General features: G+C 36.8%; 1 protein-coding gene across 1 annotated transcript in view; it reads left to right on the forward strand.

Moving 5' to 3' along the window:
- The window catches only part of pcgf3 (polycomb group ring finger 3), a 49,415-nt gene that overhangs the window by 3,894 nt on the left and 18,761 nt on the right, over positions 1 to 26,760 (forward strand). The window contains exons 2-6 of the mRNA XM_014988613.2: positions 13,838 to 13,947; positions 16,890 to 17,007; positions 20,004 to 20,100; positions 26,109 to 26,164; positions 26,379 to 26,486. Coding sequence (XP_014844099.1) covers positions 13,933 to 13,947; positions 16,890 to 17,007; positions 20,004 to 20,100; positions 26,109 to 26,164; positions 26,379 to 26,486 — 394 coding nt within the window. The 5' untranslated portion in view covers positions 13,838 to 13,932. The remainder of the gene's footprint in view (positions 1 to 13,837; positions 13,948 to 16,889; positions 17,008 to 20,003; positions 20,101 to 26,108; positions 26,165 to 26,378; positions 26,487 to 26,760) is intronic.

The raw sequence follows: 26,760 nt of genomic DNA on the forward strand, positions 1-26,760 counted from the left end.
TACAGCAACATACGTCGACGTTTTTGCTTAAAAGGCAAAATGGGGGAGACTTGATGGGATGGAAATATTTTCACATATCAAAAGTTTAATTGGGGGACCTTTATATTATGTTGTGTTGTATGTAATTTATGTTTTTTGGACAAATTATGTTGACAGTTGCTTACAAAAATGTAGCTAAATTAAGCCTGGTTTACAAAGCAAGAATATTTTGACCCAATCTTCCCCTTAAAGCAATCTTAAGGACAGTCTGATTATCATGATGGCTCTTAAGATGATCTTAGGAGGTGTCCAAGTGATCTAGTGTGCTTGGAAGGACGTCGGGAACACTCCGACCTCAACTGGGATATTCAACATGCTGGAATGTCTTGGCCTGATATCCCACTGTATGGGGTTTTCCAGAAACGGACAGAAACATGGAGGGGAATCCAAAATACAGAAGACACAGCAACCACTATGGTGCACCAGAAAGTCCAGTGCATTGTTAAAAATAGTCCACAAACTATTTTTATTGCTTCTTCCTTGTCAGCCATGTTTTATACTCGGAGGTCCCATTTGAGCGCCAGAGGTTTTGCCAGATTTCCCTGACATCTGAATGTTCATGAGTGAAATATGTTTGTGTGTAGAACCAAACTTGATATACCTACTCAGGGTTTCCCCCATAAAACTTTCCAAGTCTGTAGAAAGGGGCACTAGGACAGTCAACCAGCAGCCTATTGTGTTTTTGAGTTTAAAAAATGTTTAAAATTGACCGGAAATTTTAAAATATAACTAGGTAATTAAAATAAATATAATTTTTGTATTTCAGGTGTTCATCCTAATTAAAGTGATTTATTTATTTATTTATTTTTTATCAGTGACTTTATTTGCTGAAGTTGTTGGCATGTTGAGAGGCAGTTGATGCCTATAGAGGTCTAGAAGATATTTTAGATATTCAAAAGAAACAAAACAACAAATTAAGTGAATTATGGAGTTACTGTAAAAAAAGTACTTTAACAAAAAAAAGGGTTATTTGAGGTCAAAGCAGCAAACTGAAGACTGTAATCATTCAGTTTTTGGTAGAAATGGAGAGAGAAGACAAAAAACCATGATAAATTATGCATGTAAAAATGATTGAACTCATTTTTTAGTTTACTGATTTATTGCTTATTGCGACAGGCCCGGTTGTTGGTGTATATAAATAAACAAAGCTTAGACTGGTGGGAGTGCAAGTAAAGCCTGGTGGTCTGCCAGGCTTATAATACACTTTGGGAAACCTTTCTATGATTTTTTTAAAATTGTGTGAGGTCTCTTATGTTTTGAAAGTCAACAGATAATTGCCATGTGAACCAGACATTATCAGTCATTGGGTCTGTACCATTATGAAACTGGTAAAGGGAGCTGGCAGGGCTCTTAGTTTAGGTAAATGAATCTACCTGCAGGTGCTTAAAGGTAACTAAACATGACCATCCTTGTCCTGGTTGCGTGAATGTTATCCTCTTATGAAACTCAAGTCCCTGCTTGTGCTCCATCTGATTCCATCTGTTGGTGTGTCAACATCTGAAATAGCTGCTTGCCAACAGGTTGGGTGAATTCCAATACTCTGACTGTCTTTATTTGCGTTGACATTATAAACACTCTGACAGAAACCATAGACTCTAAACTCTTTCACATCCAACCGCTTACTTTGTCTGTTGGAAATTATTTGCATTGCTCACCTGGTACAGTTCTCTGCAAAGCAGCAACAGGAAACAAGATTTTCTCTCCCTTTTCTCTCAGCTGATAAAACGGTGGAGGGTCAGCGATGGTCTGTATCGCATCAAAGAACAAGAAACTCCACAGCTTTTAGCATCTTTGTCAGCTTATTAAAAGCTTTGGGAAATGAATGTCAGCGTGCCAAATGAGGAATTAATCGCTTGCCCGCCTTGTACAGCAGACCATCTGTACGGTAAATGGCTAATAACTGTCATCTCAGACCTTGCGGGTGACTCTTGTCAGACGCTTGTGGTTAAAACTGAGAAAATGAGAACAATAGAAATCCATGTGATGTTTCACTGAACCCTCCTTACCTCAATATTTTACTTTCAATTTAATCTGCATAATGGAAACAGGAACTTTACTGATTGTTTGGTCTGAAATTAAGTTTGTTTGATGCTCTGATCTTCAGTTTCTTCCATGACAGCTGCAGTAATCCTGCAAAACAGACATGATTTCTAACACACAGGACTAAGAGTGTGTTTCTCCTCACTGATGCTTCAGAACGACCTGTACTCGTGTCCAAACAGAGTCTAGCTGGATTAAACTCATCTGGTTCTTTGATGTCATTATTGTTGATGTCAAAGATGAGTCAGTTTGACCTGGTGAATCTTTTATTGAAGAATGTGTTGGTTTTTCTGAACAGAGTCAGTTCTATCTGTTCTCTTCAATCTCCCCAGAATCAACACTTATTTATTTAAAAAGGACAAATGTAAAAATAAAACAAAATATAAAACACCCCATGAAAGATTAGACCATTTTTTATACCAGGTTCTGCAGGACGGATGTCTTCACAGTTAACTCCAGAATAATGTTGCGTTAATGATTGTAACATACCCAGGTTCTGGATCATCACATCTCCACCACCGAGCTTTACAACCGGCTTTAAAGTTTTCTCCAAAAATGTTTATCACTAATCACCAAACTCCTAGACTGACTGATCTGACCAAAGGACATTGTTCCCGGAGTCTTGATCATTCAGATTCAACTTAAAATGATTTTTTTTCTGGCACCTTTTGATAAAAATGAGCCCTTCTTGTGTATTCTTTATCTCTTGTGTCAGTTTATTATGGTTAGTTTATATTTTGACTCTTGTTGGTCGTAATATTCTGCACTACACAACGTAAATCTTACAAGACAAGATGCAATTGTTAGTTTCAAGAGAATTTATGTTGCAAAAATAACTTTATTCTGTATTTTAATAGACTTCTTTTTCTCAAACTCAACCTTTTTGTTCACTTGAAACCAACTATTAATGGTCTTCAGTACATTTACCATTTCCATCTACTAAAGCTGGGCTTATGATAGCTCAGCGTAACCCTTGACAACCACTAATCGGTTGCTATGGCGATGCTTCCTGACTGCTTCAGGATTGGAACGACTTGCAGTATTTACATATTGTTCGTGCCTCGTCTGTCACTGTTGCCATTTTTCGTTCCTTCTGGAAACCCAAGCTGCAGCTAACTAGCACTCGCCAGACAGCAGTCGAATCCCCGAGATTTATTGTGACGCTTTAATGTCTGGGGATCTGGTGCGATGATGTCTTGGTACATCCCTAAGAAAATGTGGAAATGTATTAATCTGGTTGGAGATGAGCTGTAAACCCCATCCTGGATAATGGGATGGTTAATTAGCTACTTATTGGTGATATTTGTATTAGAGCTGCCTCTAATGACTGTGAATCAATTGACTAATGTTTGATCAACAGAGTTTTATAATGTTGAATATTGTACTGCCAGCTCAGCTAATTTGTTGTTTTCAATACGGATTAAGATCTAAATCAGCAGGTGAGACTTTTTAAAGATTGGTAATCGGACAGAAAACTGTCAGATCAGTGCACCTTTACTTTTACCATTTAAAACCACTAACTCAGGCCTGTAAAGTCTGACATGGAGCTTTTTAAATTTTGCAGCAATGCATGTTCTGGACCTGGGGTGAATTTGCTGGGTCATCCACTCCTGGGACGCTTAGCACCTGCCTTAAATGGTTTTCATGTGTGAATAATCTATTATCGCTGCAGAATTATGCATTTTAAAAACTTTACCGCTCTCAGACTGATGGGCAGAATTGGTTGCTTTTCTCAAATCTTAATGATATCTTTTTGCTTTGACGGCATGTTGAGAAACTCCTTTATGCTTTAGAGTAACAAAATGTCAAAGCTTTAGTTTTTATGGATAATTGTGCAATCAATTAAATTTGGCATCAGCTGTTTGTGTTTAAGATTAAAAATAAATAATTTTAGAATCTCATAAGGATCAGGGCATTTTTATTATGTCACGACATATAAAACTCTTGGAACTGGAAGGGGACTGTACTTTATTTTTCACCTCCGATTGTAAAATGTAGCTGATCATTAGTCGCCTAATTTAATTTTGTTTTCATTACTTTCTCTAGCAGTCCTTCAGCGGCCTTTACATTCAATTCTTACTACTGTCAAGCTTTCTTTTTACCTCTGGAAGTAGATATCTTTATGAAAGTTGTAATTTAATGACTGCTGCTCAGAGGATAAAACTTTCCAGTTTATCGATTGAAACATTCAGTATAAGATTTATTAACTCGTGTTTGGCAGTCGGTTGACCCGTTTGTGAAAACAGCGGCTGATTATTTCAGAGGAAACAGGGAATATGTGAAAATGACAGGGAAGTAGAAGCTCCTTTTAGTGAAAAAATGTTTGAAGAGTATAAAAGTGAGGCTGTGGGAGAATAAGTGGGAGGCAGAGGACTCCTGGAGCCTGTCAGCTCTGAGGTTGGCTAAGTGCTGACATTTCTCACTGTGACCTGCCGACAGACGCGTTAAGTGAAGTTTGACATTTGAGTCCTGACAGATGTGAAATGTAATTCTGCTGTGCAAAACTAAAGACAGATTAATACCTATGCTGATAACTGATAGTCATAGCCTAAACTCTTTGCACTTTTTTACGGCCGTCTGTTTAAACTGGTTATTGCTTCTCGTTTGTTGCAGCAGTAATTTAACTCCTTTGTGATGATGCACAATTCTCCCTTTTGTAAATGACGGTACGTCATCTACCAGCCAGAGACGCACCGTCGTATCAGACCTAATCTTACTTTGGGAGCCAAGTCAAACGTAACAGCCTGTTACTGAAGTGTGTGTTTGTGTTAGGGGTCAGAGTTGGAGTTTTTGACCTTTGAACCACAATCATTTCATTCATGTGACAACTACTGTAAATACTGTTGTTTTAACTCCCCACATCTGCCTTTCTGGTGTAAATGACACTTCTCTGTGTTGGTGTAGCAGCCAGCTGGGGATTAATTTAGATTTTTACTGTGGTTGGTACATATTTTTCTTATATGCTGTGTTAAATCTGCCATAGGTTCTTGGTAGAAATATTTAAGTTTCTGTTTAAAAACGAGTGAAACATGTTTGGTTGTTTTTACACCTGATAGTCAGGTAGACTCAGTTTAATTTGGGCACAAACGTCAAACTCAATCTGAACATGCAGTGAGACTGATTTGAGCGCATATATAAACAAACAATAATCTGTGATGTGTGTGTTTAAATCTCACAAATATTCATTAAATATGTGCTCAGTTCTGATGAAGTCATTCCCTGTTTGTTGCCCGACTCTCTCTCATGCTCCTCATGTGTATGGAAAGCCATCAATGCCAGAAAACACACAACATTTTATCTGTCCTTCACATGCAAAGTATGTTTTAACATGCAAACAACTGAGCTCACAACTTAGTCAATCACAGTTGGTTTTAATCTAATTGGAGCAAATCAAAATTCTGCCCCAAGTGCCAGAAATTACAAAGCAAAACATCAAGATTGAAGAACAGTGTAATAAAATCCAAGTCTGAATATGTAGTTAAGCAAACAAATGTGTTTAATATTTGCCATTCAGTAGTTCAACATTTCTTGAGCTACTATGACTCTGCACTGAGTCTGCACTGATGTTTACTCCATCGCTTGTGTTGGCGCTGCACCAAAAACCACTGAAGAAAATTGCCTTAAGAAGACACTGAGCACAACTTCCTTTTTCACCAAATGTAAACAAAACTTTGCCAAACCAAAAAGAGGCTATTTGTTGTAGATCTCAGTTTTTGGTGCATTTAATTTACAGAATTGTATTTGAACTGAAAGTTGTGGAAAGAATGGCCGTATTTTTTTCATCATTGGCTTAATAATTGTTTTATCTCTAGTCATAACATCCGTGCGGATGACTGGTGTGTTGCTGCTTTCCTTAAAAGCCCTTAATATCCTGCGTCAAACTTGTCTCTAAATTGTCCCAGATACAGATGCTTCCTGTTTGTCTGCTTTGTTCTTCAGTTTGGCAGATTTAGTATCCATTAGAGCGCCAAAGCAATAGAAGGAGTATCTATTGGCTCCCTGATGTGATCTGCAGTTGTGAATTAATAATCACCATCATAGGATGGTTTCTGGATTCCTTCTTTGAGAAGTTGTTTTGGACTTGTCACAATGGACAGACCCAAGACTTGAGTTATGGAAGATCAAAACATTTTCTGATGGGTTTATTGAATTTTCTGAGAATCTTTCATTTGATCCACTCAACATAAATTGCTCTGTGCAGTTTAGTAAAGTAGCCGACTTCGGTTCATTTATCCTGTCAAGCTGCTCTTTAGTTAATTCAGTCAGTCATGTGCTAGAACAGATTTTTGAGCTGTTTTAAGTCAGTTGGTGTCACTTGAAATATGACTCTTAATTATGATTAATTTGATTAATCAGTTATTGAAATTATCGTGAACTAATTTACTGAGTAATCGCTAACTGGGCTATACAGATTTAAAAAAGGCTGTTTACTGAAAAAAAAAAAACACATTTAGAACTGCAATTAAACCGAAGCTGATTTAATTGCAGCAAAACGTATAAATTTACATACATTTTGCATTTCAGATAAATATCTGTAAATATGTTTTAGCTAAAACACCTCAAGCGGCACAGTTTTTTCTTCAGATTCACTATATTTATGCCCTTTAAGTAAGAAAAGAAGTCTTATTTTAAAAAAAATCAATTATTTGTTTCTATTCACCTTTTAATGTATTTCTTATATTGCAGTTTAATTTTTTAAAAATCTGTAAAATGTCAATTTCTTAGCATTCAATCATCAGAATAAATCAATAAAGTAACTGAAGTTGCAGTCCTGAAACACTCAGTAAGAAATCTTGATTTATTAGATGTTGTTTCTTTTAATCTTTTGTAATTTTTGGATCATTTTGTTCTCTTTGGTTACAACAAGGCAGTTCAGCAGGAGAAATCAGTTAGAAAACTGCTGCTGTCAGTGGGTGTGGTTGACCCAGAAAACTGCCGTTATCATCAAACCAACATGGCGGTAAAGGTTGAATCTCCAACAGTTTGGCACAACTGTGAAAAATTAGGACACCCAACAACCAACCTGTGTGATTTAAAAAATATATTTTTAAAATACTGGAAAGTTCCAGTAAACAAATGTAAAATGAAGACATAAACATTGCAAAATGTTTTTTAAAAAAATGCAATTTATGATGAGGAATGGATTTGGACACGTTGAAATCCACAAATACTTTGGAAACCCTCTAAAAAAAACTTATAACTGTTTATTTTAAAAGTTCAAACAGCAAATATATCTTAATATGTTTAATATACACAGTAGAAAGAGTCTTAGCTCTACTAGCTGACATCATCGCTGCTCTTTGGGGTTACAGCCAATCAGAGCCAAGGAAAAGGAATGCCGCTCTGGGATTGGTTGGTCTGTACATGCCATCCAATTGTGTCAAATAGTTTTGCATCAAAGTGTTTCAGCTTCCCAAGCTGCATTTTCTTTGGGATATTATAGACGTATAGACATGATTTGGGTCACATTTGCCTGTTGTGTGAACTTAGATTTACAGAAACACAAAAACCAGATTGAAGTTTTTCCACAGAAAATGTAAACTTCAGCTTGTAGCAAATGAATTCTAGGTCATTACAGTTTTGAAATATCCTGTTATTGAGTTGTAATATTGCTGATTTACAATTATTTTTATTTGTAAGGTTGAGAATTAACAACCTAACATTCAGCCCAGAATGTGCCTTTATGGTAACATACAGATAATGTCTTATTGCTGAAGAGTAATCTCCTCTTTCTAATATTTCGGTTCAGGAATCCCATGTTAAACGTATTTGTTACTGGAAACTCCCTGGTTGTCGGTTTATTGTTTGATGTTTCTCCTCGTTTGCCTCGCCGTGTGTCTGCACAGCAGGAACTTTGCTTCTGTGTTTGATTTCTCAAAGAGTCCGCATAACAAGCTCATTTGCTGCCTCTAATGACACATGCCACTTAGGAGGAAATATTTGTGCAAAGCCTCTTAGTGTTGGAACTGTTTCATTTTTGTGTAAGCTGTTTTTAAAGGGAATCATTTACTCCTTTTTACATGAAGGCAGAGATGGTCTTACTGCAGTAATCTACCCAATTCCCCCTCCGGGACCAATTTAACTGCAGGCACACATGACTGTAGCAGATATATTTAGTCAGGCCACACAAGTTAGTTGTGTTGTTGTAACTCCACAGTTGGAAATGTTGCAGAAAGATGTTTTAGAATGTTTTTATGAAACATTATAAAAATGTTTTTGGACTGTTGCAATAAGCAATAAATTAAAAAACTGCAATAATTAGATTTAATAATGATTTATCGTTTTCTCTCTCTTTCTACCAAGAACTGGATGATGAAACTCTTAAGTCTGGTGCTCTGTAAACTAAATGGTCCTTCAAAAAAGGCAGGTTGAGACCAAAACACCAGACTAAAGATCTTAATCATTCAGTGTTTGGTAGAAATGGATTTAAAAAAAGAGGAAAATGCTAAATCTTACAAATGCAAATTATTGAGTTTGTTTTAATTCATCATCCAATTAATTGGTTTATTGTGACTTATTGTGTTTCCATTAAGATAATTTATTTTCAAAATGTGCATTCATACTGTCAATGGAAACACATCTATTTGTTTGCAGATGTTTGTCTGCTGATTTTCTGTGTGACCCAACACTGTTGGCAATATAACCTCTGATATTGTAGCAATTCTGCGTTGTTTTACCAGTGGAGTTAAATATTTAGGCTGGAGTCCTTCAGAAGCAGTTTCTGTTTTAAGTTATCTTCCTTTTCTCTCCGGGATAAATGACACTTTAGTTTGAAAAACTCCTCCGCCTCGACTCAAAGCTCGATTATTCCAGCGCCGCTGCCTCTTGGCAGCTCGTCCAGCCTCCTGGCTGGCTGCAGTCTGGTTCTGTTTGGATCGCCTCTATTGTCTGAATGATTTCCCCAGGCACAGAGTCGTGCTGGGGGATTGAGGGCCATCAGAAAGAATTAAGCAGGAACAATAACTGTGTGTGTGACGGGGAAAGTGTGAGGGAATCTGTGGGCTTTTCTCGTGTTTTTCTGTGGACTCTAAGTTTTGGTTTGAGTGTTTGTGTGTGTGGTCCTGGGCTGTGTGTTTTGAACTGAAGCCAAAGTTTCCACAACAAGCAGGGGCCTCTCCTCCTGGCTCCGAGCGCTGATGCAGGCCTTCGCTGTCCGTCGCTCCAGCTGGCGGCCAATTTATGCTGGATCCAAACACTCCAGCGGCCCGACAGGGGCTCTTTGTGGAGCCGGAGTGTTTATCTGTCTATTCTGTGTGTGCTTAACATCTTCTGGGACTTGTAGTCCAGTGAATGATTGACTGCAAATGCTGTCAGTTTTAAAGAGGTTTCTGTACCATTTTAGACATAAATCATTCAAACTGCAGTAGTTTTTCTGAGGCGTTCAGGGTAGAAACTGTTTCAGTCTTTGTTGCTAAATGTTCTGCTGAATGCTTAGAGAAACACTTGGAGGACGCTCACTGACGGGAAGAAATGACAAAACTTTTGCCTTTCTTTTTCCATAAAACACTACATGACGAGACAGAAACCACAGCAGACTTTTAAACTGCAGCGTCTTTATTGTTTTGATACATTTATGATTGTTTTTGGGAGGATTTAGGAGAATCTGTTTCTTCTGTTGTTAATTGTTATGAAGTAACGTTGCCTTTTCAAATATTATAAAGATGCTAACAGATGAGGTCTCTCCAAGATATTTGCTCACTTTATAAATATTTGAATAATTTTTAATTTTATAATCTAATTTGTGATTCTTTTATTTGATTCAAGACTTTTTAATTTAATTTTTAAAAAAAATCAGTTAATAATTTAGATAATTTAAAACAATTTTACTTGAATTTTGTATTTTATAAAGTAAGTTTTTAAAATAATTGAATAATATTTTCTATAAATGATAATTGTATCTGCTGTATTTGAGGAGCTGGACAAATTCTTTGTGGAACGTAAAGCTGTGAAATATAATTTGACGAGCTTCATTTTCTCCTCTCAGTCAGTAAAACGTCTTATTTTAGGAAACTTTTACTTAAATTTCTCCCTGCACCGCTTTTCTCCTCTAACAGGCCACTTGGCTCCACTTTGAAACCGCTTAACGAGAGCACAATTAAATCAGCCAAAATTAAATCAAGACATTTATCATCTCCTCTTAATCTAATTGTTTTCATTTACTAGCAACACAAGCGATCCAAATTGTTGTGATGCAAATCCTAAACATCATAAGCTGATACTTTAGTCAATTTTTGGCATTATTTAATGTTTCTTATTGGCCTAATTTTGCAGTATGTTTGTATTTTCACCAGTTTTTTTGGAGTATGAAAAGCAGATTGATATGGTGATTTATTTAAAAGATAATACTGTGCTCTAAACTCAGATTTATCACAAATAAACCTGCAGTTTAAATGCTTTGTTAGCAACATGCAGTGTAACATACTGATTGAGTTTGGTTGTTTATAAAAGCAACTTTATATTTTGGATTTCACAGAAGCTAAAATTGGGGAAATATGATGGAGGTGGAAAATTTTGGCTCAGCTGATTTTTTTTAAAACACTATTATATTTTGCATCAGACCTTTTAATACACAAAGTAGATTTTCTTCACCATTTTTTGAAGAAAAAAAAAAAAAGTCAAATGAAACTCTGATATGGGATTTAAGGTATATTTTTAGTCACATAATACACTCCGGGTGTTTCACATTACTACTAGTGGAGCACTATCAACATTAGAAATGTATTTCATGCTATTTAATATTTCTATATTTTATCGTAATGAAATTAGAATTTACTGAGATACATCATCCATTTAAACAAACTGGGGTCCATTAAAAATGATCTAAACCAATTGTTCCTGGGATCCATGCAACATGTCCTGGATTGAGTAAAAATAATCTCATGATTAAGACAAGGCATCTCTGAGATCCAACAGCACCAGTACCGACTCCAGTCCACCATCTGAAGCCACAAGAATATCACCAGTGGCGTCCGGCTGCGCCGTTTCTGCGCCACAAAGAGCTCTGAAACCAGACCGAGTCTCTTCAGATTATTCAGATGTCTACAATCTCTACTGTAAAGTTTCATTTTTAATGACCTGAACTGTAAATGTTTGGGTGGAATCTGACTAACGAAGAAATGCAGCGGCTGTGACGAGGCTCTGTGGTCGTTTCTGAAACCAGAGGGACTGGTTTCAGAGGGACTGGTTTCAGAGGGACTGGTTTCAGAGGGACTGGTTTCAGAGGGACTGGTTTCAGAGGGACTGGTTTCAGGGATGTAAATTAGTTTCTTTTGAGGCAAACAGTTGGACAGGTTTCAGTGGGAGGATGAAGGGTGGTGATTAACTCCATTATGAATCATTACAGCGTGTCAAGAGCAGTTTACTTTAATCTTTTACTCATTTTCACCTTTTCTAACCAGATTCATGTCTAAGGTTTAACACCAACCTCACATCTCAGATCCTTTTCCATTTGATACTAAACTCTTTTATAGAATCTCCAAAATATTCACATATACATATATATACATATTTTGTATGTATATACAAAATATATGTATATATTTTGTATATACATGCAATATATATATATATATATATATATATATATATGCAAAAAATTTTGTATATACAAAATATATACATATTTTGTATATACATGCAAAATATGTACATGTACATGTATATATGTACATACATGCAAAATATGTACATATTTTGCATGTATATACAAAATATGTATATATTTTGCATTTAAATAAAAAAGCTCTGTCTGTAAATATGTTCTATGCTGAACTCCTCGAGTTGCATTGCTTTAGCTTCATCTGGTTAAAATTCTGTACAAAATAAATGTACGTATTAAGTATGTTTTGCAGTCCAATTCTTAATTTAATCCAGAAATAATCAACAGATTAACTCTAGTATTTTAGCTGCAGATTCATTCTCTGCTACACAAAAGGAATAAAATGATTAAATGATTTTAATTGCTTATGCATATTTTAATGTATTTCTAACGCGGTATAAAATAAGCTTAAATGGTTGAATGAAAAATCTGCAGGATATGCCTTATACTAAAGCTTAAGTATTGGTAGTGAAAAAAGTGGATTCTGTTTGTGTTGTTATAAACCTCTAGTTGTTAACTTTAAATTTGTTATTTAAATCTATCAGGGTTTATGTTCTGTTTTCTGTTTACTTCCTAAATCCTGCTGATATTTTTCATCTGATTTGACTTTTTAATGAGCGAAGTAATCAGAGGTGTCAGAGGTGCTCTGTTTGACCGCAGCTTGACCGCATTACATCACCGAGACACTGCAGGTGTAAAATTACAGTAACATCCACGTTAAGGCGCTGTGACCGCCAGCAGTACGGTGTGTGTGCGTCCTCAGAAGCCCTCTCCGTGTTTCATCTCGGCCGACTAACCGGGATAATTTCACGGTCTGATGAGCTGGCAGAGACCGGCCGGCGCGCCGGACACTTTAAAGACTTTCTGTTTCTAATGCGTGTGGAGGAGGATGAAGGATCGGTGGGTGCCTCAGATTTCCCCTCTCATCGTGACTAGAGAGGTCGACTCCTACGATTAAGCGATGAATCACGGCTTGTGATGGCACAACTAGTCACTGCTGTGCTGGACGTCTTCTGTCCTTCAGCAGAGGGCGGATTCAGCAGGACGGTTGGACTTGGTTCAGAGTCATTGTCTTTCTCTGCTGAACTCACAAACTTTAGTGAATTTGACAGTTTCTTTAAGGATCCCCGTTAGTTTCTACCGTAATGTCCACACCAAATGTTACAGTAAAAATCCTCTAAAACTAAGAATCTCGTCATAATCTAAGAAAATGATCATGAGTTTTATGTGTCACACCTGCGCAGTTTGAAATTACAACTTTTAAAACTTGAAATTTGTAATTCTGACTTTAAAACTCAAAATTGTAAGTTTTATTCTTGTAGTTTTGACTTGTTCTCATAATCATGATTTTATAACTCATAATTACAACTTCCTCTTGGGCTTTTCTCGTTCCTTTCATGGCATTAATTGGCTTCCAATTGTATAAAAGGCTGTGTAGCGGCTAAAATCCTATATTTTAGGCTACTGGTGGTTGTTGTTGAAAGGCGTTGGTTTTACGTGCGCTCAATTAAGATTCAGCATGCCGATCTTCCGTTTGATATAAAGTTAACTCATTTATTTACAGTACAATGTCCATTGTCTTACTGTTTTCCTTAAGATCCACATAAATTCGACATACATCCAAAAACCAAGCACAATAGAAAACTGTTTGCCTCTACCTATCAACAACACCTGAACAGAATCATGATTGACCTTAAATAACCCATCCCCCATCAGACACTCAGAACTCAAAATAAAATACGCCCCCTGGTGGCGATAAACACCAGAAAGGATAAATGGCTCCTACAGGCTGGATTTTTCAAAAATGTTTAAGCTTCAGGTAAATTTGCTGCAATAAAAGATAACCATAGTTTACTTTTAGGCTTCTTAGTCGTTCTTAGTTCCTGAGGGGACTAAGAATGCTAGATGCTTAAGTGTTTAAAAATGTTTTTTATTTGACATTTTTACTGATTGTTTTTTTTTCCTGGTGTGTACAAAATAAAATCTTGTTCATCACTTTTCAGGTGTGAATCTGTAAATATAAAAGCAGAAAACCACCAAACTCTGTGACTCTGCCTTGTTTTCCTCCTCATTTATTCCTCTACCATCACCTCCTTATTATTTAACAGCTCCTCTGCATATTCTTGTTAAAACTTAGTTATTTTATTTGCTCGTTTCCAGGCTTTGATGAGAGGCACTCCATGATGAGCAGCTAACGCCGTCGGCCGCACAACCGCAGGAAGAGACGTGGCTGCTGCTCCACCCACAGTCGACGCATGGCGGTATTAGGGGTAAGACCTGCTCTCCTCTCCAATGTTTTTACCTCCTGCTTTGGGAAAAATCTCCTAAATGGACTTGAAACATTGTCTAACTCAAAAGCAAAAAGTTTCTCTGTTGCGCTTTGAGCTGAAAGCTTCTGAAGACGGATCTTTTTCCTTGTGTTGCCTCCTGGACGTCTGCACAGTTCTTGTAGTTGAGGATGATTCCTGGAGATGTTTCAGCCTCTAAATAATGGATGCTGGGTGTCTCAGAGTCTGATTCACTCAGCATGACCCGCCATTAGCTGAGCGATCCACGCTGCTCAGCTCACACCAGGTCGCCTTGTTATTGGTCAGCTTGATTTCGGTAAACAAATCACTCCACAGAAACAAGATCCAGAAACATTTTCTTCACAATTAAAAGATTTACTCAGTAGGAGCGAGAGCAGCTTTGACTGCTCCAACATACCTGAAACAAACCTGAACATTTAATTCATTTTTAATGGTACAGGGATGCATCCAGTTCATGCAAAATCAACAGATTCCTGCATTTTTTTACACCAACGAACAACTGCAATGTTTTTGGGGCTTATTTTTGCTAATTTTCCATAAAATCTGTCAAAAACTTTGGGTTTCATCGACTTCTAACTCCCACCTGCAGGTGGCAGTATTTCTTTCTTCAACCTTCATGTCAAGTTTCAGTAAGAACAGGATTTGGGTCACTTTGTTTCAAAATTTAGCCAAGTTTAAAAGAAAATAAAAGCTGACTTGGATGCGGAAAATTTGGCTTTTCAGGAAAGTTTATCTTTTTTTTTTTTTAATCTTGGTTATAAAAAGACAAAAAAAAAAAAAGGCAAATGTTTTGTGTTGTAGTTTCTTGTGTAATAAAATTGCACTGGTAATGACTTTTCCCTGATTGCAAAATAAACATCTCTTTGCATCTTCAGGTCAAATTTGTATCATTTTTAAATTGCAGCTGAGGGCCGCACAAGATAAGTCCAGGGTCCACAAATGGCCCACGGGCCACAGTTTGGACACCCCTGATCTAACAGATGCTGTGAGCGTTCACACGTGCGCCGAGTTTCTACGAGTAAACTCCCAGGGGTTTGTTAACAATGAAACCACAGTGTGTCACGCTGTTGCTCAACTCAACCGGAGCTTCCTCTCTGTCGGAGCGTGATTCGCCCTCGGAGCGGCGAGTCGCGGCGCGTTCGTCTGCGTTGCTGCACAGCAGCTGTGCTCACTTGTGGATAAAAATCGGTAATGAGTCGTTTCCGCCGGCGATAAATGACTCTCCTGGCTCCTTTCTGGTGTTGTCAGGTTGGAGGTGGATTCAAGGGAGCAGCAGGTTATTAGCAGGGAATAAACGAAGATGCAAGTTGGCGTAGAAAACAATGATGGTCTGTGATCTAATATAAAAAGCTGCAGTAATATCCAACTCATGTGAGAGTTTAGTCAGAGAGGCTTACAAAGTATTAACCAATTACCCTCAGAGCAGATCCAGCAGCAGCAACACTTCACTTCCAGGAAGCTGTCAGGTCATTTATCTTTATGAAAAGTTGATGAAACAAACTCAGATTGAGGAAAAAGAAAAACTAAAGTGATTATTTGAAATTATGTTGCAGATTCAGTTTATTTTCCCTTTTCAGAGACAGTTCTTCTGTTTCCTAACTGGATTCTTAATGGGTGGAAAAAGAAGCTTGAAGGTTAATAACATAGTGTTGTGAAAAAGTATTTGCCCCCTTTAAATCATAATAAATTTAAAATGCAATTTTTAAGTTATGATTTAATTTCTTAATAGGAAAAAATGATCTCAACCAATTTCACCCAATGTGAAAAAAGTATCAAGCATTTTGAATCCCGGCAACGACTTTTGCTTAATTTAAAGCAAAAATTACTACCTAAATTCAATTTAACGACAGACTTTGACTAGGCCCCACTGAAACCTTCATTTTTGTGTGTTTTTATGAGAAATTCAGCAGTAAACCTCCTGGTGTACTTTGGATAAATTTAAACGTAAGTGCACTGAAACCATTCCTTCAATCAAAAATGACAGATTTAAGGTCATGCCACAGCATCTCAATTAGATGTATGGCCAGACTTTGACTAGGCCACACTGAAAGTAGTTGGACATTGTAGTTCAGGATTTGCTCATCGTAGTTATCCATGTCCTAAAGCAGCTGAAACCATCACTCTGCCTCCACCATGTCTAATTAAAACCTTTTTCTGAAATGCTGAGTTAATTTTACGCTAATGGGACAAACACCTTCAAATAAGTTCAGGTTTTGTCTCGCGTGTCGACAGAATGATTCATCAAAAGTTTCTGGGACCATCAAGATGTGTTTTGATATATCAGGGATGCAACTAGCGATTATTTTAGTAATCAATTATTTTGCCGATTAGTCAGTTAATTAAATGAAATATCTTGGCACATCCTGGTGATTTTTCATTAAATGATTTTTTTTATACAATATTGGAAATGCATTCAAATGTGCAAATAGATAATTCAATTCATTTTGTAAATAAGAAAAAACACATTTTGTTGCCGGAAATGCAACAACTTAGTGAATTTGAACAAAATGAACATATTTACAGATTTTTTTCTACTTAATTGTCAAATGTATACATTTTATTAACAGGGTGCTGCTCCGGATATGCTCCAGTTAATGATTAATCAATTACTAAATTAGTTAACGATTATTTGAATAATCGATTAATACGATTAATCGTTTGAAATAACTCATGGTTCCATGCACTCTAACAGGATTTTCATGACTCTTTCAAGAGAAACAGACCCACAGCACCACAGATCCTCCTCTATACCCTGTAACAGACGTGATTATTATAATCTAATCTTCTTCATTGCCATCAGTGTGAGCGGTGTTGTTTTGTGTCATTGTGGCAGAGCTCACCGACGTCATGTGATGCTTGTTTTGATCTTCAGCCCGTTTCTTTGTGTCCCTGTTCCTCCCCAGAACCCCGACATGCTGACGAGGAAGATAAAGCTGTGTCACATCAACGCCCACATCACATGTCGCCTGTGTGAGGGCTACCTGATCGACGCCACCACCGTCACCGAGTGCTTACACACCTGTAGGTCCTTCCTCCCACGCTTTCCTCATCCGCTCAGTCTTCATCCGTCTCGACCCATTTCCTGTTTTCTACCTTCTTCTTTTTGTTCTCTTTTATTCTAAAACGCACAATCACAGAAATAAACATCTTGTTGTTTTTAGCAGAAAACTGAAGCAGTTTATAGATATTTCTCTGTTGAAAGTTGATCTAAGTCAACATCTTGAGGTAATTGTGTGCACACACACGATCACAGAGCGTGTAATCTGCACATTATATCTCACAAGAAGGGGGGAAATAACGTCGCCTCTCGTTCACACTGAGGTGCATCATTAGCTGGGTTCAGCAAAGTCAAATTACACCATCTGCTGCTTTCTGCAGTTTCTTACTATTTTGTTGGATCAGGGTTTTGAATTTGACACAAAATTACCCTCCTTGAGTCAGAAGAGATCTTCATTAGTCAAGATTCATGTTTAGGCTGCATCATTAAAGCACAATAGAAAATGTTGAATTGAAGTCTGAGCGGTATGAAGACGAAGGGAACACATGGGGTTATGTGCAAGATAAAATTATTTAAGCGAAAGTAGAATATTGTTCTTGATTTCAGATTTTAAATAAATTTTTAAAATTGCAGATGACGGAAAATATCTGAAAAACTGTGTTTTATTTCTTTTATTGTTTTATTTTTATTGATTTTACAAAAAACAGTCACTATCATAATGCACAATACAAAAAACATGAATAGGTTTGTGCATCATGATAAATAAAACAATCATTAGAACTCTTATTTCCCAGGGAAAGATTACAACGTTTGAAATACAGAATGGAGAAATGCAAAAGAAAATAAAAATAAAAATTAAATAGTAACAAATACAAATAAATCTAAAAACATATTAAATAATGATAAAGTTTATTTATTACAAGAGAGTGGTTTTATGAAAATATCTGGTTTTATGACGACTAAATGAGGAAAGTTAAACCTTGTAAAGTTTTATTTTGGTATCAGTTTTACAGATAAGGAAATATTTAATCTTTTGACAAATCAGCATCAGTTGTCAGTAGCAGGACTTTGAAACAATTATACTTACAACAGATCCTGACAACTATATCACAGCTTTTTTCCCATTAAAACATTTTTTTCTTGTAATGTCTCTATTTTGCTAATATTATGATTTTATTCTTGTAATTCTAAAACAAACAATCCTAATTCTCCTTGATAGATGCTTGATCCCTTTTTCTTGTTTTCTGATTCTGTTTGGGTTTTAAAAATCTTTTGAAATCTTTGCCATGTCCTTCATTAGTTCATGTGCATGTTTTTATAGGTTGCGGTTCTTTTGTGAAATCATTTTTAAAGCCCAGCTTCCTCTTTATTTCTTCACCTCAACACTTCCTGCGTTGGGGCCTCTGCTGGCCTGCAGACTCGGTTTAAATGAAATCATCCAGTTTCTTTCTAGTTCCTGCTCAGATGAAGCCTTCTGCATTTTACTCTGAAAAGAAACCGACTTGTTTTTGAATTCAGGGATCCCGGTGGGGTCACAGAGTTTACAAGTCTGCGTCCTGTTTATTTCATCTGCCGTCTGAAGCTGCTCACATGAGAGCTTTCACAGTGTAGAAAGCAAGCAGCGCGCTGACACAAAGCTGATACTTATCCTGCAGGAATTCTGGATTGTTTTTAGCTGCAGGCTGCTTGTAGCACTTGAAGGGAAACATTTATGATATTTGCAACACGAAAGAACAACGAAAAGGTCAGAGAAACCTGGATTAAATTCACAAAACAAACCCAGATGCTTCAGTACCGTTTGTCTCCACTAGAGGGCGCCTGGTCACCACAGATGGGAGCCTTCTTGGCCACTTCAAACATGAAGCGTCCAGACGTGAGGCTTTGATTTTTGCCTCTCAGTGTGGAAAAAAGGGGGCTCCACCGTCAGAGAGCCGAGACAACAAAGACATTCGCATCACGTCATCGGCGCAGCTGCTCTGGTGCAATAAAAATGTCAAGAAGAGATGGATTTCACGGCACAACGGGCTCCGCAAATTACACCGCAGGATTCCACAATACGTTTATTGTATCCAACAAAAGGTGGCTGTAGTTGAAAGTAAAATTCCCTGAAGTCTGAATGTCATTTGAGGGGATTTGTACCTTGATCCAAAGTCGCCTTGTGATTCCAGATGAATCATAAAACAAGGCACATTTGGTTCTTTTTAATTGAGACTTTGTTTTTTCTTTCACACTGATGTGTTTAATGCGGGAGAGACTCTTTGCTTGTTCCTGAGCAACACAAAATGCACCATTCAGTGAAGAAACACTGGGGTGGTAGCTTGTTGTTGTTTGGAGCTGCTGGTCGTGCAGAAGTGTGCAAAGTAGAGGTGTGCATTTATTGTGAAGAGTTTATCATAATAAGAATTTTGATTCATCATTTTCATGATGATAAATTTCACACAAAACTAACAGTATTATTGGAAATATTATGCAGTAAATTCTGCAATATGATCAAATGCAGTAACGTGTAGGCCTGTTGCAGTAAGCAACAAATTAATTGATAAGATAAATTAAAACAAGCCCAATAATTTGTATTTTCGCTTTTTTTGCCAAAAACTAGATGAAAGAAGTCTTCAGTCTGGTTCTTTGGTCTCAACTATCCCTTTTTTTTGAAGGATAGTTTTGTTTACAGAGACTATATAGTTCAGCTCAGTTCACAACTGTGTGCAGCTTGGTGACATATATCACTTTTTTTATTGAATTCTTGTCCTGAAGAAGTCTGTTTGAAGTTGGAATGAACAATATTTGTGTTTGTGGCACTCTGAATGGAGTCACAACCGTACAATTACCTAAAAAAAGGAGCAGTATATAGTTTTTTTTAATCATGCGCACACGCTAATTGTTAAATTTCAGAACCATGGACGAGTTTGAGGTTTGCAACTTTTAAAACCAAATGAAAGGCATCGTTGTAGTGAAGCTGGGAGTGTAATGGAGGATGTGCGCTGCGTTGTAACGCTTCATCTGCTGTGTGTGTCTGCAGTCTGCAGAAGCTGCCTTGTAAAGTATCTGGAGGAGAACAACACGTGCCCCACGTGTAGGATTGTTATTCATCAGAGCCATCCACTGCAGTACATCGGGTGAGTGGGGGACCGCCGCAGAGCAGCACACACACACACACACACACACACACACACACACACACACACACACACACACACACACACACACACACACACACACACACAGACAGTCTGCAATCAGCAGCACGCCGCCACTAACACGATAAACTGCCGAGGACTGAGGAGCCGATGGATCCATTTTATTCCAGCTCTGCTGCAGGCGCAGCGGCCTCGAGCTGCTGAGGCGCTCTGTGTGTTTTTCTAATAGATGATGCATCTAACCCCAACTCATTCACAACCTCGCTCTACATAAACACTTCAGTGCTCTGCAGTTAATATTACACCGTGTGTGTAAAACACCAGAGTCATACTGCTGGTGATTCGGTTATGTTTTATTTCAAAGCAGCCAGCGTTTCACTGTAATCTTTTATAAAAGGGATTCCTGTAGCATTCAGGAGTTCCTTCCTTACTAACTAACAAACTCAGTAACTATTTAAGTAACTAACGTAACGAAGGCCTTGTACACTAGAGGTGCACCGATGTCTTTAATCTTGCGATGTTGGTGATCGGCCGATAGCTGACCTTATCCTCTGTTCTTATTTACTTCAGCAAAGGTCTAAAAATCACCCACTGTCCTCTCCTGTGAGAGGTTTGACTGTAGACCGGCCCGCCGGGTCATTCTGCACATTCACAGTAAGAAGAGTCAACCCACTGCTGCCAACTCAGAGACTTTCAAACAAAAAAAATGGTTTTGGCCAAAGTCAGAATCAGTATGTCAGACTTTTCAGAGATCAGTAAAAAAGCTGCACTTGGTGCATCCCTGTTGTCCACATGTATCCAGGTATTTGATAAACGGATATATTTTCATGCGATTGGGCTTTCATTCACACGTGTTTTGATGTACAGCACTTTGTATCAGCTGTTTTAAAGTGCTTTATACATAAAGTTGGTATGGTATCCTCCATTTAATATTAGGGATGTACAATATATCGGCACTAACATCGGCCGATATTTGTCATTTTCTTAACATATTGATATTGGTCCGATAAATAAAACTGAGCCAATATGAACAGCTGATGTTTATTTTTCTCTTGTCAGGTTTTAGTTTTGCTCTCCGCTGCCCCCTACTGGTGTAGCATGTTTAAAACAACGCTCAGTGGATGAACACTTTAAACCAATCAGAAAAAAATATCCTGTTTATCATTGTTTTAAAAAGGAATTAATGCTCAATTCGGATTTTTAAATTTTCTTTTTTTGTTTTTTTCTTTTTTTTGCGACTTCTGTCTGACCTGCAAATTCTGTATTGGGTATCGTGATAATGTGCCTGATCAATAAGAGCAGATCTACTCAGTCTAGTTCTATGCTTCTTGCTCTGACTTATCTCTGACTTATTTATTCTAATTTATATTTAGAACTACTAATTGCACTTTCTGAACCATTTAAAAGGAGATTTGCTGCCATTTATGAAGTCAACCTTTTGTTTTTGTCAGTTTCTGTTTCTTTAATTCTTTAAATTAAGATTACATTTATTTAGAGCTGCCTTTGATTACAATCGACTGGAACATTGATTATTATATTTGATGATAGCAGTTGACAAAATCTAATGTTTATTGCTTATTTTATGATTGGTAATTGTGTTGTTTTTACCATTTAAAGCACTTTGAACTCCCTTGTGCAAATAAAACTGACGTTTTACCAGCTGCCTTTTAAAAACAAAATTAGTTCCTGTTTAGATGTAAAATACCAACAACAACAAAAAAAACAGTTTAGCAGACAGAAAATAGTGATTGAACTCCAATAAAGTAATTCCCAAAGAACTATTAGACTTTATAATTCAAGATGAATTGTGCTGAATTGTATTGATTATTTACATAGAAGAACTGGAGAAAAGGCGCGTAGGAGCCTTGGAGGGCTATTGATCAAGAGCGCTTTAACGGATTGATTGAGTGTCTAACCGCTGAGAAGAGAAATGAAAAGAAAAGAGGGAAGACTTCAGCACAAGGCCCAACTTTTAAAGCTTTATTACTTTTTCGCAGAGAGCCAGGGGAGTGCAGATTTGCATTCTAATGAAACACTAATGTAATTTCCCTGATTAGTCTGATCTGTAATCTGCGACTGCAGTTCAGCGTCAGCTCTGCACGCCTGCAGCAGGAACAGCAGAAATAACCTCTGGCTGTCTGACATTCAGCTTTTTGTTTGTAAACTTTTGACCTGCTGGACATTTTTTACCTTTTTAATTTAGAGATACTTATTTCTGTTTACTTTTGTCATGTTTTATGACATTTCAGCAACAAATTTAAGGTATTTTCTTAGATTTTCCTGGTTTAAATCCCCAAAACTTTCAATGCGTGTCTTGATTTATCTCAGGGGTGTCCCAAGTGTGGCACAGGGGCCTTTTATGGCCCTTGGACTGATTTTGTGTGGCCCCAATTCAAAAATTATACAATGAAGGTTGAGAGTTTGAATTTGTGATAAAATTATTTCCAGTATAATTTTCCTACAAAGTATTTATCTTTTTATAACCAAGTTTTAAAAAAAGGTGAGACTTTTTCTGAAAAGCCAAAGTTGCTTCACCCAGTCAGCTTTTATTTTTGGTTAAACTTGATATAGCAAGTGTTTTGAAAGAAAGAAAGTGACAAAAATCTGTTATCATTACTGAAAATAAAGTAATCCTTTGGAGCCCAATAGGAACTGAAAACTTTTAACAGCAAACATGCAAAATATACAATGTCATATTAGAATTTTAGAGGGAAAAAAGGAGTAAAACTCAGAAATTGTTAGATTCATTTAAAAGATTTTTGAAACTTGGAAAATCATCAGTTTTGTTTTAGACAATTTGTGAAACAAATCACTAAATTCCTGAAATTAATTTTATGATACTAATAATTAAAAATGTATAATTTAAAAACATTTGATTCATGTTTTTTAAATTTCTGCTTTTTGTTGTGGTTTTCCCTCAATCTGACAAACAGAAGACATGAGATGGTCTCAGTTTTCTCTAATGAAAAGTGTTTCATCAGATTGGGTGTCAACTTCACCTCCTTTTTTAAATCACTTTCAACACAAACAGTTTCATCTGTTTCTGTTTGGATGCATGGCTGCATTTAGTGGTGAAACCTCAGCGATGCACTTTTTAAGAAACTAATCCTTCATGACTTTAGAGATGTAGTTTCTGATGAAAGCTGCACAGCTGGTGCAGAAAGACAGGCGTTTCAGCGCTGCTGTTGAATATAAGTTTCATTTCTTTCTGTCTTGTTGGGAGGTTTTCTGTTTTTTAATCAGAATGTTTTAGGAAATGAACCAACACAGATGCTTCAGAAGCTTTAGGAAAACTAATCCACATCTAAACGTCTTGTTCGGTTCTGAAATGGAAACTCCTGAGACAGAAAAATACATTTCTGAGCTTTTTATTTTTGAACAAATTTAGGAAAAAAGATAATAAATGTGTATTAATAGAATTTAATACAATTATATTTACTTTTAGTCCATACTTTGTTTCTCTCTCCTTTTTAAAGAGGTTGTGTTTCTATGTTTTGGACCTCATGTTATTATGATTACTAGCTCTTTTGAAGTCACATTTATTCTATAATGATTCCTATTACAACTGATTTACAAATGTGAATTTGTGACAACAGTATTTGGTAGAATTAAGGTTTAATAAGCCCCTGAATTGATTTCCCAGTATTATTTTTGTGATTAATGCAGAATCAAAATGTTGCCTTTTTAGTTATCAAATAAACGGAGATGGCTGCAGGTTCATTATTTCACAGGAAATTTTACATCACTGGAAATTAGACTTGACAACAGACATCACAAGTGATTTAAAGCCAAAATGTCAAACAGATGGTAAATAAAACTTTTTGGCTTATTTATATTGATCAAACTTGACATGGATATCTGAATCTCTCTTTAAGAAATTAATCTGTTCACACATTTTCTGAATTTCCAAGTGAATTAGGAAATCATCGTTTTCTTATCTGCTATTTTTCAAACACAGAACATAAAATTTTTTAGCCCAAAAAAGTCCAATATAACCAGAAGTGGGTAGATTGTAGTCAAGAGAAACACTACTTCAAACTATTTTCACTCAAGTAAAAGTGAAAAGTAGCCATCCAAGAAATTACTTGAGAGTAAAAAAGTATTTGGTAAAACGTCTACTCAAGTATTGAGTAACTAATCAGATTATCAATCATTTAATCTTTAAAGATTACACAATCAGACGGACCAAAATGTAAAGTTAAGTGCAATTTTGGTACAATAACTCACATGAGTAACAAAGAAAATGGCTCAATCAGACAAAAGAAAATTTATCCAAATAAATTTTATTTTTAAATAAAACTTATGAAACGTTAACAAAAACTGTAGGTCTGTGTCTGGTGATTATTTTTTGGTTTAAACATGTTTGTTTGTCATGCAGTAGGAAGAGAATCCAGAAATTTTACTCAAATAAGAGTAGAAATACTGAGAGGCGCAAACGTCTCACCAAAGAATCCCATAATAAGTGTGATAATAAATTTACTCGAGTAAACGTAAAAAGTACAGCTTTGTAAAATACTTTAAATAAATGTAATTGAGTAAATGTATCTAGTTATTACCAAATGTAACCGAGAAAAACAGCTAGTAAATTCTTCAGTTACCAGAAACAAATTGGAAGTAGTACCACCGTTTGTCCAGCAGGGGTCACTGTTTTGCTGCTCAGAGCTATTTTGACCCTCAGCGTGCCGCAGCATTGACAAACATGCCACGTTTTCTGGATCTATCCTCCATAACTCTGCTGCAAACTCGACACGCCGTGTCCGTTATCCGGCTGTCAGAGCCAGGTGTCAAAAAGCACCGTCAGACCCAAGCCGCCCCCACTGTGCCACCGTGTCACAAGCACAGGAAAAAAAAAAAGGCTACTTCACAGCCAGACTGGGAAGAGCATATGCTCCACACCAAATTCAGAGAGTGTCAATGTTACAACACATTTGACATTTTTCCATCTTGAGGTTTGGTGCTTTTTATGAACCAGAGTTTACAGAGATGCAGGAGGGCAAAGAAGTGAGCATTTTTGGTTTGACATGCTGCATAAATCAACTGGTGGGTGGAAGAGTGACGCCTGTAGCTGCAGTCATTTCATATGGTTTCAAAAAATAAAAGCCTGCTCTCTACGTCAGAAGTGCTTTTACTCTCATTTCTCCTCTTAGAAATCTCAGAGGAGTTAATGGACTTCCAGTTAAGGTGACAAGTTCAGAGCAAAAACAGGAAATCCAATAGATTTATTTTCTAGATGTGGAAAAATATCTATATCCACATGTTATTCCTGATCCAACTGTCTTAAAATTGTGCACTATAAAAACACAAAATCAAAGTATTTTCAGTTTAGTTTCAAGTGCACTATTTTAAAAGTCAATAATCAATGATTTTGATGAAAACTGACTAGTTACACTGGCAGATTATATCACTTATAGCCTTGGAAAAATGTCCTGGGAGTGATTTTTATTTATTTTTTTATCAATATAAAGGAACAATTTATTTAAAACCAGCTCCTATATCTTGCTAAAACGTTTCATGTAAGTTAGTTTTGTCATTTCAAGTGTACCAAGATAACAAGACCAAAACACCTGGTAAGGTTTCGTGTTTTTGCAGTGCATTCTCATGTGTCAGAATGGCCCAGTCAAAGTCCAACTGAGAACCAACAGATCCTCTCCATGTAGTCAGACTGAGCTACAGCCGCTATAAAAAGAGCTTTGCTGTTTTCTTTAACGGCAAAGAAAAGTAAATTTTTACAGACTGACTCTTATTTGTAAATATTTAAAATAATCTTTCTTCCACTTCCCAATGATCTACTAATATTGGTTGGTTTATCAAACTAAATACCAACGAAATGTTTGCGAATGAATCATCTTGCAATGCAGTGTACCTTAAATTGTAACTAGAGACTGAATAATTTTGGTTCTGAAATGTAGAAATGAACATGTTGGATCAATGTTTTGTGTACAACTGTTTGGGTTGGGCTTGCTAACAGTTTCCTTCATCTGTTTTAGCCATGACCGAACAATGCAAGACATCGTCTACAAGCTGGTACCGGGACTTCAAGAGGGTAAGAGTCACCCTCTTTCATCAGAAACGGTTTTTAGCTTCATCCATGTTGTTTATCTCCATCTGGCTGGTTTTACATTGTTAAAATATGCATGCACTTTGACAGCTCATCCTTCATTTGTGGATTGTTTTCTAGACCCGAGCAGCTTTTAGCACAGATGTAATCAGACACTTGAGATATCCCCTTTTATTTGTCGTGTTTGCCTCTCATGTAGCGGAGATAAAGAAGCAGAGGGATTTCTATCAGAAGTTGGGCATGGAGGTGCCTGGGGACATTAAAGGAGAGCTGTGCAACATGAAGACTCATCTAGATCAGCGAAACGGTACAAACACACCCTTCATGCACAGGCTTCAGAAATACTGCTACCATTTTGCAGAGACTGTTTCATGCAGTTGCTGTTTGTTAAGCAGCAACGGCATTGAGTCGGTTGTTTCCAGTTTTGAAGGTTTTGTTTATTCAGGAGATGCTTTTTTTTTTTTCAATTTAGGCTGATAAACGCTCAAACATTTTGGATTTTTTTATTCCAAATCTATAGTTGCAAGAAAAATTCATCAATTTCAATGTCTCTCCATACAAAAGCAGCAACAAATGGTAAC

Source organism: Poecilia mexicana, unplaced genomic scaffold, assembly GCF_051168715.1.
Source record: "Poecilia mexicana isolate PSO_F unplaced genomic scaffold, ASM5116871v1 scaffold_10, whole genome shotgun sequence".
Classification (NCBI taxonomy): domain Eukaryota; kingdom Metazoa; phylum Chordata; class Actinopteri; order Cyprinodontiformes; family Poeciliidae; genus Poecilia; species Poecilia mexicana.